The sequence below is a fragment of the Punica granatum genome, chromosome 4 (assembly GCF_007655135.1).
Source record: "Punica granatum isolate Tunisia-2019 chromosome 4, ASM765513v2, whole genome shotgun sequence".
Classification (NCBI taxonomy): Eukaryota; Viridiplantae; Streptophyta; class Magnoliopsida; order Myrtales; family Lythraceae; genus Punica; species Punica granatum.
In genome coordinates, this window is record NC_045130.1 from 21,913,704 (window position 1) to 21,930,575 (window position 16,872).

The 16,872-nt window shown below is 52.7% G+C and overlaps 1 protein-coding gene across 1 annotated transcript in view; it reads left to right on the plus strand.

Annotated features, from left to right (window-relative positions):
- Positions 1-224: 224 nt before the first annotated feature.
- Positions 225-16,872, plus strand: part of LOC116204231 — a 42,005-nt gene continuing 25,357 nt past the window's right edge. The window contains exon 1 of the mRNA XM_031536313.1: positions 225-535. Coding sequence (XP_031392173.1) covers positions 225-535 — 311 coding nt within the window. The remainder of the gene's footprint in view (positions 536-16,872) is intronic.

The window sequence follows — 16,872 nt, forward strand, 5'->3', positions numbered from 1 at the left end:
TAGCGCCCGGCCCAAGCTTCGATCCAACCATCCAAGATCAAAGCTAGAAGTGCGAATACCACCGGGGGGCACCAGGACACACCCTAGACACTTGTTGGAGATTGAGGGAGAGGATCCAAGAGATGATCGACGCGAAGGGGCTCGTATTCAATGCTGTAAAACCCCCGAACGTACAGGCTAATCCTCTCCCCGACCATGGACCGGCTCCGGGGCCCTCCATCAACATGATCACCATATGCACATCAGGGGAGGACGAAGGCGAGCAAGGTTGTTCCTCCCCCTTCGTGATCGAGTACATACCCGCAGAAGCCGCAGTTGGGTTCGCCGGGATTGACGCACCGCCTGCCCCGCTCGTCATAGATATTCCCGCCCGAGAACCATACTCGGACGACAAGGTCCCCTGGACCTATGAAGGGGGTGTCGGGAGTCTCGAGCAACAATTCGGCGTCATGGGCATAACCCGCTCGGGACGGCTATACGAGAACCCGGCGACCACCGACAAAGGGAAGGCGCTCGCTACTGAAGAGGAGATGAGGTCTAGGACCCTACTTACTCCGTCCAAGAAGGTGACAGAAGAGGAAGCCGAAGCCTTCATGAAAGTCATCAAAGCGAGTGAGTATAAGGTGGTAGAGTAGATGGCCAAATCTCCGGCCCACATCTCGTTGCTCGCCCTCCTACTCAACTCAGAACCTCACAGGGAGGCCCTCATGCGGGTCCTGACGGCTGCGCAAGTCCCCAGAGGGACGCCCCCGGACCGGATAGAGGAAACCATCAACTCTATTTTCTCCAACACCATCTCGTTTTCGGACGATGAGCTCCCCTCTGAAGGATGCGCGCATTTCCGGGCACTGCACATCGTTTGCAAGTGCAACAACCATAACGTGGGCCGGGTCATGATCGACAACGGTTCCGCGCTCAACGTATGCCCGGTGACCACTTTGAAGCAGATGAATGTGGATCTCAACCGCATCCGCCCTAGCAAAACAGCGGTCCGAGCCTTTGATGGTTCGAGGAGAGAGGTGAACGGGGAGATCGACCTCCTCATAGATATCGGCCCATGCTCCTTCAGCGTCACATTCCAAGTGTTGGATATCCCGAACGCTTTCAGTCTACTCCTTGGAAGGCCTTGGATTCACTCGGCCGGCGCCATTCCGTCCTCGCTACATCAGAAGGTGAAATTCATCGTCGAGGAAAAGATCATCACGGTCGAGGGGGAGGAGGATTACGCCATCTACAAGGAGACGGCGGTTCCCTACATCAGCGTCGGGGACGATGAAAACTTACCCTTCCACTCCTTCGGGACCATCTCCGTTATTCGGGATTATGGAGAGGTCGGGCCGTCCCGCACCGACCGCATGATAGGGAAGGTCCTTTTGCGCTACAATTACATTCCCGGCACCGGCCTTGGGGCGCGAGGACAAGGAATCAAGCGCCCCATTGAAGTTGAAGTGTACAAGCACAGGAGGGGACTTGGCTTTCGCCCCTCCTGCCATGAAATCGTTGAGGCCCGCCGGGGCAACCATCTCCACCGCCTCGCCACGCACTATGGTAGGCTCAACAGGGGCATCCCAGTCCCCCTGCTATCGCACTTTTTCCCGGGACCTCCACTCATCATCGGGAGCACCTCTGACGGCCCTTCCTCGGACTTCGATGACACGACCGACGCCTTGCCAACCGTGTACGCCGTCACCGAGGAGATTCCTTCAGGGGTTCACATCCGCCCGGCGCAGGAAAACGAGGAGTTTAACAACTGGACCTCAGTCCTGCGCTATTCGACTATGATCGCCGATGTGTAAGACTTATCTATGTATGAGATGTGTCCCGCGTGTCGGCGTAGCCGTAGGCCACACGACGGAAGGGGGAACTCTGTTATAGCTTCATGATCCATACTATTAATGAATTCCCTATATGCATTTTTTGAATCCTTGTCTATTCCACTCTCCCTTCCTTGCTCTTTTATTCATGTCATTCTAAATTTTTCTTTCTAAGACGATTCCTTCAAATTCTCCAGGCTCCACTCGAATCCAAATCTTCGACGCGTCGATTCGAACACATCCGAAGAATGTCTCGAAGAGCTTGGACCCATATACTTCGAGGAAGGGCTCGACGAAGACAGTCTTGTGCCTGAGATAGAAGAGAGTTTGCGCCGCCTCGAGGATCGCCAGCTCACCTCGCTCGAGCCAACAGAAGAGATCAACGTGGGTACTAAAGAGGAACCCCGCGTCCTTAAGATCGTTACGAGCCTCGACCCAACACAACGGGTCCGAATGATCGACTTCCTGACAAGGTATCAAGAAGTCTTCGCCTGGTCCTACGCCGACATGCCGGGGCTAGACCCGTCGATAGTAAAGCACTTCCTTCCTCTAGACACGGAAAAATTCCCGCCCAAGCGGCAACAACTGCGACGACAACGGGCAGGCCTCCTTCTCCGCATCAAGGAAGAGGTTGTCAAGCAGATCAACGCAGGCTTTCTCGAGGTCTGCAACTATTCCGAATGGGTGGCAAATATCGTGTCGGTGGAGAAGAAAGATGGAAGGGTTCGAGTCTGCGTCGACTATCGAGACCTCAATAAGGCCAGCCCCAAGGACAATTTTCCCTTGCCCCACATCGACATACTAGCCGATAACACGGCGCGCCACGCCCAGTTTTCTTTCATGGACGGCTTCTCCGGGTACAACCAAATTCGGATGGCCGAGGAAGACAAGATCAAGACGACGTTCACTACCATGTGGGGAACCTTTTGTTACCGCGTCATGCCTTTCGGCCTCAAGAATGCCGGAGCAACTTATCAGAGGGCCATGGTCACGTTATTCCACGACATGATGCACAAGGAAGTCGAGGTCTACGTCGACGACATGATTGCCAAGTCCAAAGAAGGAGAGGACCACCTCGTTAATCTGAAGCGTCTCTTCGATCGTTTAAAGGAGTACAAGCTTCGGCTTAATCCGGCAAAATGCACGTTCGGCGCTCGATCGGGAAAGCTACTAGGATTCGTGGTCAGCGAGCGTGGCATAGAAGTAGATCCCGATAAAGTTAAGGCGATCAAGGAGCTTCCTCCGCCGTCTTCGGTCCGCGAAGTACGAGGCTTCCTAGGGCGATTGAATTACATTGCACGATTCATTGCCAACTTGACAGACAAATGCCAACCACTCTTTCGCTTGCTCCGCAAGAACGCGGCGATCGAATGGGACGAAGAATGTCATAAGGCTTTTGACACCATCAAGGAGTATTTGGTCCAGCCACCGGTATTGGTCCCGCCTACACCGGGTCGTCCCCTCGTACTTTACCTAACGGTACGCCGCCAATCATTAGGATGCATGCTAGGACAGGAGGAGGAGTCCACGCACACGGAGCGCGCGATCTATTATCTGAGCAAAAAGTTCACCGATGGAGAGTCCAATTATCCGGAAATCGAGAAGATGTGCTGCGCATTGGTGTGGGTCATGCAAAGGCTCCGACAATACACGCTTTATCACACGGTCCGCTTGCTGTCGAAGGCAGACCCCTTGAAGTACTTACTCGACAGTCCCTCCTCCACGCGGAACCTCGCCAAATGGCGTTGTCAATTGACGGAATACGATATCGAGTACGTGTCCCGCACTTCGGTCAAGGGGCAAGCGATTACGAATCATTTGGCAGAATTCCCAATTGAAGACCACACACCGATTAATCCCGACTTCCCGGATGAGGGGATCCTCCGAGTAGACGACGAGGGAGAGGAGCCGGGATGGAAGATGTATTTCGACGGTGCTGTCAATTCCATGGGATCAGGCATCGGCGCGGTACTAATATCCCCGGACGGGCGCTATTACCCGGTAGCGGCAAAGATCGACTTTCCGTGCACCAATAATGTGGCTGAGTACGAGGCATGTATTCTCGGCCTACAAGTGGCGATTGATTTCAAGGTAAAAGAGCTCGAAGTATTCGGTGACTCCATGCTCACTATCTTCCAGACATTGGGGCAGTGGAAGACAAAGGACGCAAAGCTGGTGCCGTACCACGAGTACCTCGAGAAGTTAACCGAGAACTTCGAGGACATCTCGTTCACCTATACTCCGCGCATGACAAATCAATTCGCGGACGCACTTGCGACGCTCGCCTCCATGGTGAGCATCACGAGGGAGAACCTTATCGAGCCCCTCGGGATTGAGATAGCCGGAGGACCGGCACACTGCAACTCAATCGAAGCTTCCGAGGCAAAGCCATGGTACGAAGACATCAAGAACCTTCTACAAACCGGCCAATACCCCCCATTCGCCGACCGCCGTGATCGGAAGACTCTCAGACGCCTCGCGATACACTACTTTTTGAGCGGCGAGATACTCTACCGCCGCTCCTTCGACTCCACACTCCTCCGGTGCATCGACGAACATGAATCGTGACGTCTCATGGAGGAAGTGCATGGGGGAAACTGTGGACCTCATATGAACGGTCTCATGCTTACTAAGAAGATCATGCGCCTGGGCTATTATTGGTCCACCATGGAGACTGATTGTGTGAAGCATGTTAGACATTGCCACCGATGTCTGGTTTACGCCGATCAAATCAAAGCGCCGCCCAACGAATTGCGCCCCATGACGGCACCATGGCCTTTTTCGATGTGGGGGATGGATGTGATTGGCCCAATCAACCCCAAAGCATCTAACGGACATATGTTCATTTTGGTGGCGATCGACTACTTCACCAAGTGGATCAAAGCCGTCACTCTCGCGTCAGTCACCGCAAAAGCCATGGCTCGTTTTCTCAGGCGCGATGTCATCGCCCGGTACGGGGTCCCTGCGACAATCATCACAGACAATGCCAAGAACCTGAACAACAAGGTCATCGATGAGCTCTGTGCACAATTCAAAATCCGACATCGCAACTCCACCTCGTACCGTCCCCAAATGAACGGTGCGGTGGAAGCGGCGAATAAAAACATCAAAAAGATCATCGAAAAAATGACGGTGAACTACAAGGATTGGCACGAGATGCTCCCCTATGCACTTTTGGCGTACCGTACATCCATACGGACCTCAACCGGGGCAACCCCGTACTCGCTAGTCTATGGCATGGAGGCCGTCCTCCCGATCGAAGTAGAAATCCCTTCCATGAGGATTCTTGCTGAGGCCGAACTCGAAGAAGCAGAATGGGCAAAACAGCGGTACGAATAGTTGAATTTCATTGATGAGAAGAGGCTGAAAGCGCTATGCCACGGACAATGCTATCAACAAAGAATGGCTCGGGCCTTCAACGCAAGAGTCCGTCACCGCGATTTCAACCCCGGCGACCTCGTTTTGAGGAAAGTCCTTCACGTCACGCCGGACTCTCGAGGGAAGTTCTCGTACAAATACGACGGCCCTTTCGTTGTCAAAGAGGTTTTCTCCGGAGGAGCGGTCGTCTTGAGCGACATGGACGGCACTAAAAATGCCCTTCCCGTCAATGCTGATGCCATTAAGAAGTATTATCCGTGAGCACTTGTATATTCTTTATTCTCCGGGCTCCGTGCCCCTTTCATCGTAAGACATTTCCATTTGCGTGGACGAGCTTCAATTCCCACGATCTATCCGATACTAAGCTTTCTTGAGAGAAAAAAAAATAAATTTTCCCGCTAGGTCGAAAACCTCTTTGAGGCGGCCTAGGCAAAAGCTAGGGAACGAGTGGCACAACTTAAAATCCCGCAAAGGGGGGGGGGTCGCGGCAGAAGGAGAGCACAAGTCACTTCCTCGCTAGGTCGAACACCTCTTTGAGGCGGCCTAGGCAAAAGTCAGAGGACCCGAGGGGTGCGATCCCACCCAAACGTGGGGAATCGTAGCAAAAGGTGAGCATTCACGTGAGAAAAATCAAATAAAATACCCCGCTAGGCTGTTGCACATCCCGCGGCCTAGGCAAAAAGTTAGGGGAAAAATGTCGGCTCTACCACGAAAGAAAAGCGACACTCTCCCTGTGAAGCTACACCGAGTAGTGGTTCGGCACTCTCTGACGCAAGCAAACTCTCTTCGACTCTCCAAGCTCGAGACCCACTTCGAAATGGGGGTCGAATCAACGTATCCTTGACTTGGAGGATCCCATAAGATCCCTCCTCTTACCTTTACGCACATATTCCACGGGCTAACCGTTTCTAAAAGAGCCATTCTTCGATAGGGACACGGCCACCCTACAACGGTCACCGATACCAAATCCCCGACACATCTTTGCATAGATTCCTCTTACGTATATCTATCTCGCCGATTAAGTGCAACTGACACCCTTTGTAGGTTCCTCTGTATCCATGCACAGGTGCAATCGGGAATCCCAAGGGGCATCTCCTTCTTGACGAACACACGATTGACTCACGCGACGGATCACGGCTTCAAACCGAACGGAAGACATCATAGAGAATCCTCTTGACTTTTAGCTTGAGGGAACGACAAATGACAAGCCCGACTCGAGGCAGGACAATTTGCCTCTGCCAACACCTCCAGCATACCACCTAACGCGGATCTCCACCTCTACTCCCCTTGCACATCGTCCACTTTTCTGCTTTCCACGGTTTTCGGCCTAGTAACTCTACTGCTTTCCACGGGCTTCGGCCTAGTAACTTTATTGCTTTCCGGACTTCGCGTTCGCGGACTTCGCGTCCACTCTACTGCTTTCCACGGGCTTCGGCCTAGTAACTTTATTGCTTTCCGGACTTCGCATCCACGGACTTCGCGTCCACTTTACCGCTTTCCACGGGCTTCGGCCTAGTAACTTTATTGCTTTCCGGACTTCGCGTCCACTTTACTGCTTTCCACGGGCTTCGGCCTAGTAACTTTACTGCTTTCCACGGGCTTCGGCCTAGTAACTTTATTGCTTTCCGGACTTCGCGTCCACGGACTTCGTGTCCACTCTACTGCTTTCCACGGGCTTCGGCCTAGTAACTTTATCGCTTTCCGGACTTCGTGTCCACGGACTTCGCGTCCACTTTACCGCTTTCCACGAGCTTCGGCCTAGTAACTTTATTGCTTTTCGGACTTCGCGTCCACTTTACTGCTTTCCACGGGCTTCGGCCTAGTAACTTTATTGCTTTCCGGACTTCGCGTCCACTTGACCGCTTTCCACGGGCTTCAGCCTAGTAACTTTATTGCTTTCCGGACTTCGCGTCCACGGACTTCGCGTCCACTTTACTGCTTTCCACGGGTTTCGGCCTAGTAACTTTACTGCTTTCCGGACTTCGCGTCCACGGACTTCGCGTCCACTTTACTGCTTTCCACGGGCTTCGGCATAGTAACTTTACTGCTTTCCACGGGCTTCGGCCTAGGAACTTTATTGCTTTCCGGACTTCGCGTCCACTATACTGCTTTCCACGGGCTTCGGCCTAGTAACTTTATTGCTTTCCGGACTTCGTGTCCACGGACTTCGCGTCCACTTTACCGCTTTCCACGGGCTTCGGCCTAATAACTTTATTGCTTTCCGGACTTCGCGTCCACGGACTTAGCTTCCACGGACTTCGCGTCCACTTTACTACTTTCTACGGGCTTCGGCCTAGTAACTTTATTGCTTTCCGGACTTCGCGTCCACAGACTTCGCGTCCACTTTACTGCTTTCCGCGGGATTCGGCCTAGTAACTTTTCTGCTTTCCGGACTTCGCGTCCGCTTTACCGTTTTCCGGACTTCGCGTCCACTTTACATGCTTTCCGCGGGTTTCGGCCCATCACCTACCACTTCACATCCCCAAATCCCACTCACGCTACTATCTCATGACAGGGGGGGGGGGGGGGGGGGGGGGCGAGCCACCACAGAGAATGACAACAGAAGCGGTCGCCGGGACCAAAAAGGGTGCCTCTCATGATCTTTGGCTACATCCTCTAAACGAGCATGCAACCAAAGAGGGGCAAGCTGTCAGCACCCCATTTTGGCCCACCGGCTTCCCACACGGGGATTCTCGACCGAAGCCCGGGACACTATTCATCACCCGACAACCAGAGGCAAATAGGCGGGCACGGGGTCATGAACAATGGGAGAAGAGCACGATCCACTGAGAAAGGCGGAAGAGAGCAGTCAGAAGAACAGACGAACGAGGAATCCCGAAAACGACGGAGCTGGCACTGTGACACTATTCATCACCGAGCCACCGAAGCACCGAAAGGTGCCCAATATGGGGCTTCAAAAATCCCCCTCAGTGCCAAAGTGAACAATGAGACGTCCGGGCGCATTTCCGGGGCATCCTGCTTAAGCCGGGACACCCCGATCCCCCACGGACGCCTTTTCTAACAGAGCTCCCGGGGTTCGCTCCACTGACAAGCAAACGGCCCCTCAAAACGGGCCTACAGGCACCCAGGGACCACCAGGGCCGGGGAACAAGCTTCAGACAACCTTCTGGACCTCGGCTCGGTCTCCCAAAGTACGTTTCAGTGGTCGCGAACGCCTCCCGGCGAGCCTTCGGGTATTTCCACGGAAAGCAGAGACCACAACGATCTCTGAGTACCTCACAATCATCCCCAAGCACCTCAAGGCATTCAGGGCACACTGAGAGAATCCCGGTCAAAGTCCCTAGGTCCTCCTGGGCCAACGGTCCCCGTTCGAGGACGACGGGCCAACGATCCCCCACGGGGCAAAAGGATCGCCAAAACGAATGCAGGCATGCACAAAGAACAATCGGGGATCGAGGGACGCTAAACTCCACTACGAACGTCCGAACAGGGCAAAACCGACTCCCGAGGCGCCGAGTCGCCCGAACGTCCGTCCACACGACGCATGGCAATATTAGGCTCATTCAAATCCTCGTCATTCAAGCATTCCAAATCCATAAATTAATTGGACATCGGAGATCGGACGCGCGCTCAATTAAGTCTCAAGTATTTTCCGGCTTTTCTCTCAACCGAATGGGACCCACAGCTCAGCCAAGCCAAGCCATCAAGCCGCGGCTCAACCCCAAGCCACGGCTCAACCCTCGGCTCCGATTGGACAGCCCCAAGCCGCGGCTTCCCCCTCCATGGCCGGTGGCTCCACCTCCCAAGACACTCCCTCCACCACACAATTCAAATTTCCCTCACTTCTTTCACTTCTTCTTACACATCCATCCCACCCATCACTCTCCTTTGCCTTTCCCCACACTCAACATGACATCTACCCCTCCCTAATCCCCTTGGGATTTTCAGCAGCCCCCTAAGCATGCCCTAACCCCACTTAACTTTGCTCAATTGCATCATTAAGCTTCCCTTTATAAGCCCTTTCACCATTAAGCCTAATCACTACTCCATTCTCCTTCTCTCTCAAGCCAATCTCTCTCCAAAAACCTCTCAAGCTCCAGCCCTTTCCCTCACTTTCGTTCAGCCCGTGCCAAGGCCGAAACCGGCTAAAACCGCCGGAAAACCACCCGGTATTCCGGTAACCACCCGACCCGACTTAAGCCAAAAATCATCAAACTTCCTAGTCTACATATTTCCCACCCCCTAAGTCCATTTCCGGGCTTAGATTTTCAATTTGAGGCCTCCAACACCCCGTTCCAGCCGTAAGAACTTTCGGGTCCCGAGACTTCCCTAGCCGCTCACACCGAGCAAGCCACGTGCCATTTCTTCCCACGACTTCGGCGAGTCGTGCCATCACGTTCAAAGGGTTCCTCACAACCCTCACTCTCCCCCGTGAAGAGGTGGCCACGGTCTGAGGGCCGATCATCCGTGCACAACCGCCATTCACCCGTTTCTCTCTAACCGGGTTTTCCTCATTTTTACCGGGTTTTCTCTCACGTTTTCGGGTTTGTTCAGGCCTTGGCACACTCGGGTCTGCCCATGGTCGTGTAGATCCACCTCTTAGGAGTCCAACGAGCCCGACCTCTCACCGTGCCGTGCTCGGAGCAAGCGTGCCGACTTGTTTTTCCCCGACTGGCCGCGGCTGTCTTCCACCCGGGTCACCCACCCGTGACTTCAAACCGAGTCTAGCGACTCCCACGGCCACGTCCTCGACTCTTCTCCTCGCGCACCGAGGCTAGGTAACATCTTTTAACGACTTAGAGGAGCTTGGATTTTAGATACTTGTTTACATGTAACGTTAATATAACTTAAAGTGGTCGAAAAGCATGAAAGTTCTTTTTTTATTTTTCGGATCCACGCCTCCCATGCATTTTCATGCAACGTGTGTGCCTTATGTATACTTGTATGATCGTGCCGTGTCCATATGAGGTGTAAGCTTGCGTGCCATGGTGGAAAGGGGCTCGGTTCCGGACGGGTGAGGTCCCCTTTGCCACGGTCGAGCCACGAGACTCACGGTTTAGTCTCTAGGGAGAGACCCGTGAGCCCCTTGGCTTGCCCGGGGCTAGGGTGTTCTCTCCTTTCCCGAAAAGAGTTGGTTCCTGTGCGCACCCGAATTTCATCTCGTCGGGGCACGCATGCGCACGCCTAAGCAAACGCGGCTTGGGAGTGTCCACCTTCCCGGGGACGCGCGACGGACGCACGTGAGAAGGAGTCGCCACTTGCCATTTTACGACCCGAGGGTCGAGGGCTGGCAAGTTACCCGGGTCTAGGGGTACGGGGTACACCTTAATGCTAAGGCAATGGTCGTACGGAACCGAAAATTCCGAATTCGGGGGTTCTATTACGTGCGGGCCTATATCCCGCACGTCCTCTCGGTACTCTAGTTTGCTAGGCTTGCCATTTTGTTTATTTACCGCGTGATTTAGAGTTGCGCTCGACTCGCCCGTTTTGACACCGTAAATTCGATGAATTGATCAAGTTGGACCAAGAGTCCGAAAGATGAGTAGGCTTGTGCATCGAGGAGTCGGTTCACTGTCTTAGCGTTACAGTTCATCGAACCGTGATGGTTGATTCCCTGCGTGAACCGAAACCACGAGCATCCAAGCTTACTTACCCTTTGGTGGCGATAGACCAACTTAACCGATCCAGCACTCGGACCTCTCGCTCACCGATCGGGGATCCTTACAAGGAGATGAATGAACATACAAATAGAATCCTCACAATGTTCTCTCGAACAATTACAAAGTATAACCGAATAAGTAAATGGATCCCGATCGATTTGCATTGGGCCACTATTCCGCTCCTGCTCACCGTGTATTTTGAATAACCGATAAATAAATTAAGGCAACGCGGGCTCAAAGAGCCGGGGGTCGGGTCCGATCGAACCGTCGGTTTGCAGAAAAACGACTTGTTTCCACTGTAACCGTTGGATCGATCGAGCTCCCGGGTGATATCTAAACACGTTTCACGCGCTCAATCCAAATCCGCCTTCCACATAGGCCGTATTCGGAGTGTGACGGTGAATCGAGGCTAGATCCCATTCCGCACTTGGGTTGCACGCGCTCGGTGAGTTAAAAGGCGTTGGACCTCGTGTTCGGTGATTTGGGGCGTTGGACCCCATGCAACACGTGACTTATGGGTTCGGGCCCGAACCGCAATAAATCATCAAAAGCAAGAATAAAACGGAAGAAAACTGATGTAACTGACACGATACAGAAAGCAACTGACAATTGTCGGTGAATACAGACAAGTGGTGTATTAAGTCGAATGTACGTGATTTAATCAGTTATTACCCGTGGTTGATTGGCAAACAATGCATCTAACCTAGGCAAACATAGAGGGCGGGCTAGGATAAGGTTCTAAGCCGATTACATGTGTGTGTTTGTTTTATGACTCTTATTCAGTTAAGTGTCACCGCGGTTTCACTGAATTAGCCAAACTCGTGTTTTGACTCTAGATTGGAATCTAATATTCCACTATCCATTATCTAATGTTTATTTAAGTCAAGTACATGATTAATCCGGTTCTTCGTCTTTTTCAACTGAAATAAAAAGGTTCACCACCGAATCTACGATAGGAAGATAGAAACACCGAAAGTGAACGGAATGGGCCGTACGAATGAAACTCGCACCCGAACGGGCCGTCCCTTTCCGTCCATAGATCGAGGTGTTTCCGACTCCCTAAAGCCTAGGATATCGATGAATCACGGAATGACGACTATGCCCTTGAGTGGTAAAACATGTGATGTTCATATATAAATTAAAGATCGTGTGACACGAAGAGGTCTAAAGAGGACTCGCGCATCTCGACTCGAGCCGCCTCAAATTGGGCCCGGACTCGAGTCATAGTACGCGAGTACTTGCCAGACACAATTCTATTCGTGTTACACGTCTCGATGTTTTGAAATTATGAGCTTTTAAGGAAAAGGGCATTTCCGCCGTTTCATGAACCATCGATACGTTTACGAATTAATATTCAATTTGTCCAATTATTTAATCCAAGTGATTTAATTAACCGAATGATACGTCTCGTTTCTCCCATTTGTGAAATTATTCGGTGGTAGTGATCTTATATCGAGGAATTGTGGACTTGACGGATAATCTTCCAAAACTAACTCTCCTAGGAGACGGCTAGCACATGATCGACGATAGAAACACAAAATATGGGTACACTCAATTCCAAGGGACGATTCCGAAACAACGAAAGAGACCGTCCTAAGCCCGGGATGGGTCAAAGAGCACTCGGCCCCTCCTCCAAAGGTTGAGCCGAGAGCTCTCCATGACCCAACTTGGGTTATGGAGGGCCTCCTAGATCGATTCGGATCGTATCTTGCATGCATAATACGTCAAGCACGATAGTAGCGCACGTTTTAACCAAATCGATGCCGCCATGATCATAATTACGCAAACGGGCATACAAACATGCACAAACAAAATATTTAAAGGAATCAATAAAACGGCATCGACTCATACAACGACGAAATGGAAAATACGGGAACCGACTTATTTCGAGGCGAAAGAGGATTCCTTGGACCCGTGTGGTCCAAAGAAACTCTCGGCCACCTCCCATGAGGAATGGCCGTGACTTTCCGTGGCTCACGCGGGTCAAGGCGACCTCTTCAACCCCGATTTAAGTTCTTTCCCGTCATGATGCATGTGTTCATACGACGTATAGCATGATAAACGACGTACATTTACATGGGAGTAGGTAAGAACGTAAACTTGCATGCATTTCAACTTATTAAACGCCTTAACACCTCATATCAAAAGAATATCGGAGATCCTAACTTCTCTAAGTCGTAGAGGAGTGTTACCTAGCCTCGGAACACGAGGAAAGAGTCGGAGAAGTGGCAAAGGGAGTCGGGAGACTCGGCTGGAACAAACAGACCAGAATCGGAGCAGTCGGGTCGACTGGCAGACCCGACTGGCAGTCTGGCTTGTCGGGGCCGTATTTGTTGATCGGGATGGAATTTTCGCGCGGGGCCAGTTGCGTTGGATTCCCAAAAGACAAAGGATCGCGCCTGTGGTGGTTACGGGAGGAGAGCATGCGTAGATTTTCTGGAAATCAAAAACAAAGTCGGGTCAGTAAAAAAGGACAGACCCAGTCGGGTCAAAACAGACCCGACTGGCACCCAATGAAGAAACGGCTCCACAGGAGGCTCCCGGTGGTCTTTGGATGCAAGGTCGGTGGCATTGGACTCCTAACTGGCTGAGGATCACGGTGATAGGTGGTTCGTAGCGAGATTCAACCCGAGCTGACCTGTACGTTCCTGCAAAGTTCGGGTTAGAAAAGACGACCTGAGGAGCAGACCCGACTGGCACCCGATGAAGAAACGACTCTACGGGAGGCTCCCGGTGGTCTTTTGGTGCAAGGTCGGTGGCATTGGACTCCTAACTGACTGAGGATCATGCCTACAGTAGTTTCATGAAGATTAGACATGTCGATTGTCCTGAGAGATGCAAAGAAAACCGGTAAAAACTGGAAAAAATCTGTGAAGGGAGAAAGGAGAGAAATGGCGGTGGTGTGCGGTTGAGCGGCTCTCGGCACGCGACCACCTTGTCACGGGGGAGAGTGAGGGTCATGAGGAACCCCTAGGAAATGATGGCACGACTCGCCATAGTCGTGAGGTAGTGGAAATGTCGGGGAAGCCCGGGAAGCCGTGAAACACCTACGGAACCCGTTTCTGGACAGAGCTGGTTCGGGCTGCTGGGAGCTTCAAATCGCAAAACTAACACCGGAAATGGACTCGGGAGGTCGGAAACATGTGGGATATGAAGTTTGGTTGAGTTTGGTTCGGGTTGAGTGGCGGTCGCCGGAAAACGGTTGAGTTTTCCGGCAATTTTGCCTTGGTTTCGGGCTGAGGGAAAGCTGGACGAATTGTTGGAGTTTGAGAGGAATTTGAGAGAGTTTTTGAGTGAGAAAGCTAGAGAGAGAGTGCAAGAGGAGTTGTGATTAAAGTGTCTTGCAATTAGGCACTTATAGGATGCCTTAATGAGCCAAATTAGTGAATTTAAGTGCAATTAGAGGGGGGAGCTTAGGGGTTCCGAATTTTGGAGGGAAGATTAGGGTGGGGAAGTTGTCTTGTTGAGTGTGGGGAAAGGAAGAGAAGGGAAAGTTGATGGGAGGTGATGGGGAAGTGATAGGAAGTGATGGGTGTAAGAAGGATTTGAAATGTGTGGAGGGGGTAGCTTCTTGAAGCTTGGAGCCACCGAATTTTGGGTTTTAGCCGCGGCTTGGAGATTGAGCCGTGGCTTGGTGGCTTGGCTTGGCTGAGCTGTGGGTCCCATTCGAATAAGAGAAAAGCCGGAAAAAGCTTGAGACTTGATTGAACGCGCGTCCGGTCTCTGATGTCCGATTAATTTATAGATTTGGAATGCTTGAACGAAGAGGATTTGAATGAGCCCAATATCGCCATACGTCGTGTGAGCGAGCGTTCGGGTGACTCGGCGCCTCGAGAATCGGTTTTGCCCTGTTCGGACATTCGGAGTGGAGTTGAGCGTCCCCGGTCCCCGATTGCTCTTTGTGCACCTTAATGTTCGTTTCGGCGACCCTTTTGCCCCGCGGGTGATTGTTGGCTCGTCGTCCTCGGTCGGGGACCGTTGGCCCGGGAAGACTTAGGGACTTTGACCGGGATTCTCTCAATGTGCCCCGAATGCCTTGAGGTGCTTGGAGGTTATCGTGAGGTACTCAGAGATCGTTGTGGTCTCTGCTTTCCGTGGAAATACCCGAAGGTTCACCGGGAGGCGTTCGTGATCACTGAAGCGTACTTCGGGAGATCGAGCCGAGTTCCGGAAGGTTGTCTGAAACTTGTTCCCCGGCCCTGGTGGTCCCTGGGCGCCTGTAGACCCGTTTTGAGGGGCCGTTTGCTTGTCAGTGGAGCGAACCCCGGGAGCTCTGTCAGAAAAGGAGTCCGTGGGGGATCGGGGTGTCCCGGCTTAAGCAGGATGTCCCGGAAATGCACCCGGACGTGTCATTGGTCATTTTGGCACTGGGAGGGATTTTTGGAGCCCCATATTGGGCACCTTTCGGTGCTTCGGTGACTCAGTGATGAATAGTGTCACAGTGCCAGCTCCGTTGTTTTCGGGATTCCTCGTTCGTCCTTCCGAAAGCTTTCCTTTGCTTTTCTCAGTGACCTAGCTCTTCTCCTGTTACTCATGACCCCGTGCCCGCATATTTGCCTCTGATTGCCGGGCGATGAATAGTGTCCCGGGCTTCGGTCGGGAATCCTCGTGTGGGAAGCCGGTGGACCAAAATGGGGTGCTGACAGCTTGCCCCTCTTTGGTTGCATGCTCGGTTAGAGGATGTAGCCAAAGACCATAATAAGCATCCCCTTTTTGGGCCCGGCGACAGTTCTGATACCGTTTGTCAGCACCCCATTTTGGCCCACCGGCTTCCCACACGAGGATTCTCGACCGAAGCCCGGGATACTATTCATCGCCCGGCAATCAGAGGCAAAATACGCGGGCACGAGGTCATGAGCGGTAGGAGAAGAGCATAGCCCACTGAGAAAGGCAGACGAGAGCGGTCAGAAGAATGAACGGACAAAGAACCCCGAAAACTGCGAAGCTGGCACTGTGGCACTATTCATCACCGAGTCACCGAAGCACCGAAAGGTGCCCAATATGGGGCTTCAAAAATCCCTCTCAGTGCCAAAGTGACCAACGGCACGTCCGGTCGCATTTCCGGGGCATCCTGCTTAAGCCGGGACACCCCGATTCCCCACGGACGCCTTTTCTGACAAAGCTCCCGGGGTTCGCTCCACTGACAAGCAAACGGCCTCTCAAGATGGGCCTACAGGCACCCAGGGACCACCAAGGTCGGGGAACAAGCTTCAGATGACCTTCCGGAACTCGACTCGATTTCCCGAGGGACGTTTCATTGTTCACGAACGTCTCCCGGCAAGCCTTCGGGGCACGTCCACAGAAGATAGGGATCACAACGATCCCCGACCACCTCACGACGATCTCTGAGCACCTCACAATAATCCCCGAGCACCTCAAAGCATTCAGGGCACACTGAGAGAATCCCGGTCGAAGTCCCTAGGCCTTCCCGGGCCAACGGTCCCCGACCGAGGACAACGGGCCAACGATCCCCCACGGGGCAAAAGGATTGCCAAAACGAATGCAAGAAGGCACAGAGATCAATCGGAGGTCAAGGGGTGTCAAATTCCACTCCGAACATCCAAACAGGGCAAAACCGACTCCCGGGCCGCCATGTCGCCCGAACGCTCATTCACACGACGTATGGCGATATTGGACTCACTCAAATCCTCGTAGTCCAAGCATTCCAAATCTTCAAATTAATTGGACATCGGAGGTCGGACGCGAGTTCAATCAAGTTTCAAGCGTTTCCCGGCTTTTCCCTCAACCGAATGGGACCCACAGCCTAGCCAAGCCAAGCCATCAAGCCGCGGCTCAACCCCAAGCCACGGCTCAACCCTCGGCTCGAATTGACAGCCCCGAGCCGCGGCTCAAGCCCCCATGGCCGGCGGCTCCAAGCCCTCCCCTCCACAAATTCAAATTTTGGCTCTTACACCCATCACTTCCTCTCACATCTATCAACTCCCATCACCCATCCATCACACCCATCACCCCTCTTGCTTCCCCTACACTCTACAAGACACAAACCCCTCCCTAATCTTCCCTCCATTTTCGGCAGCCCATACTTAGGCCTCCTAAGC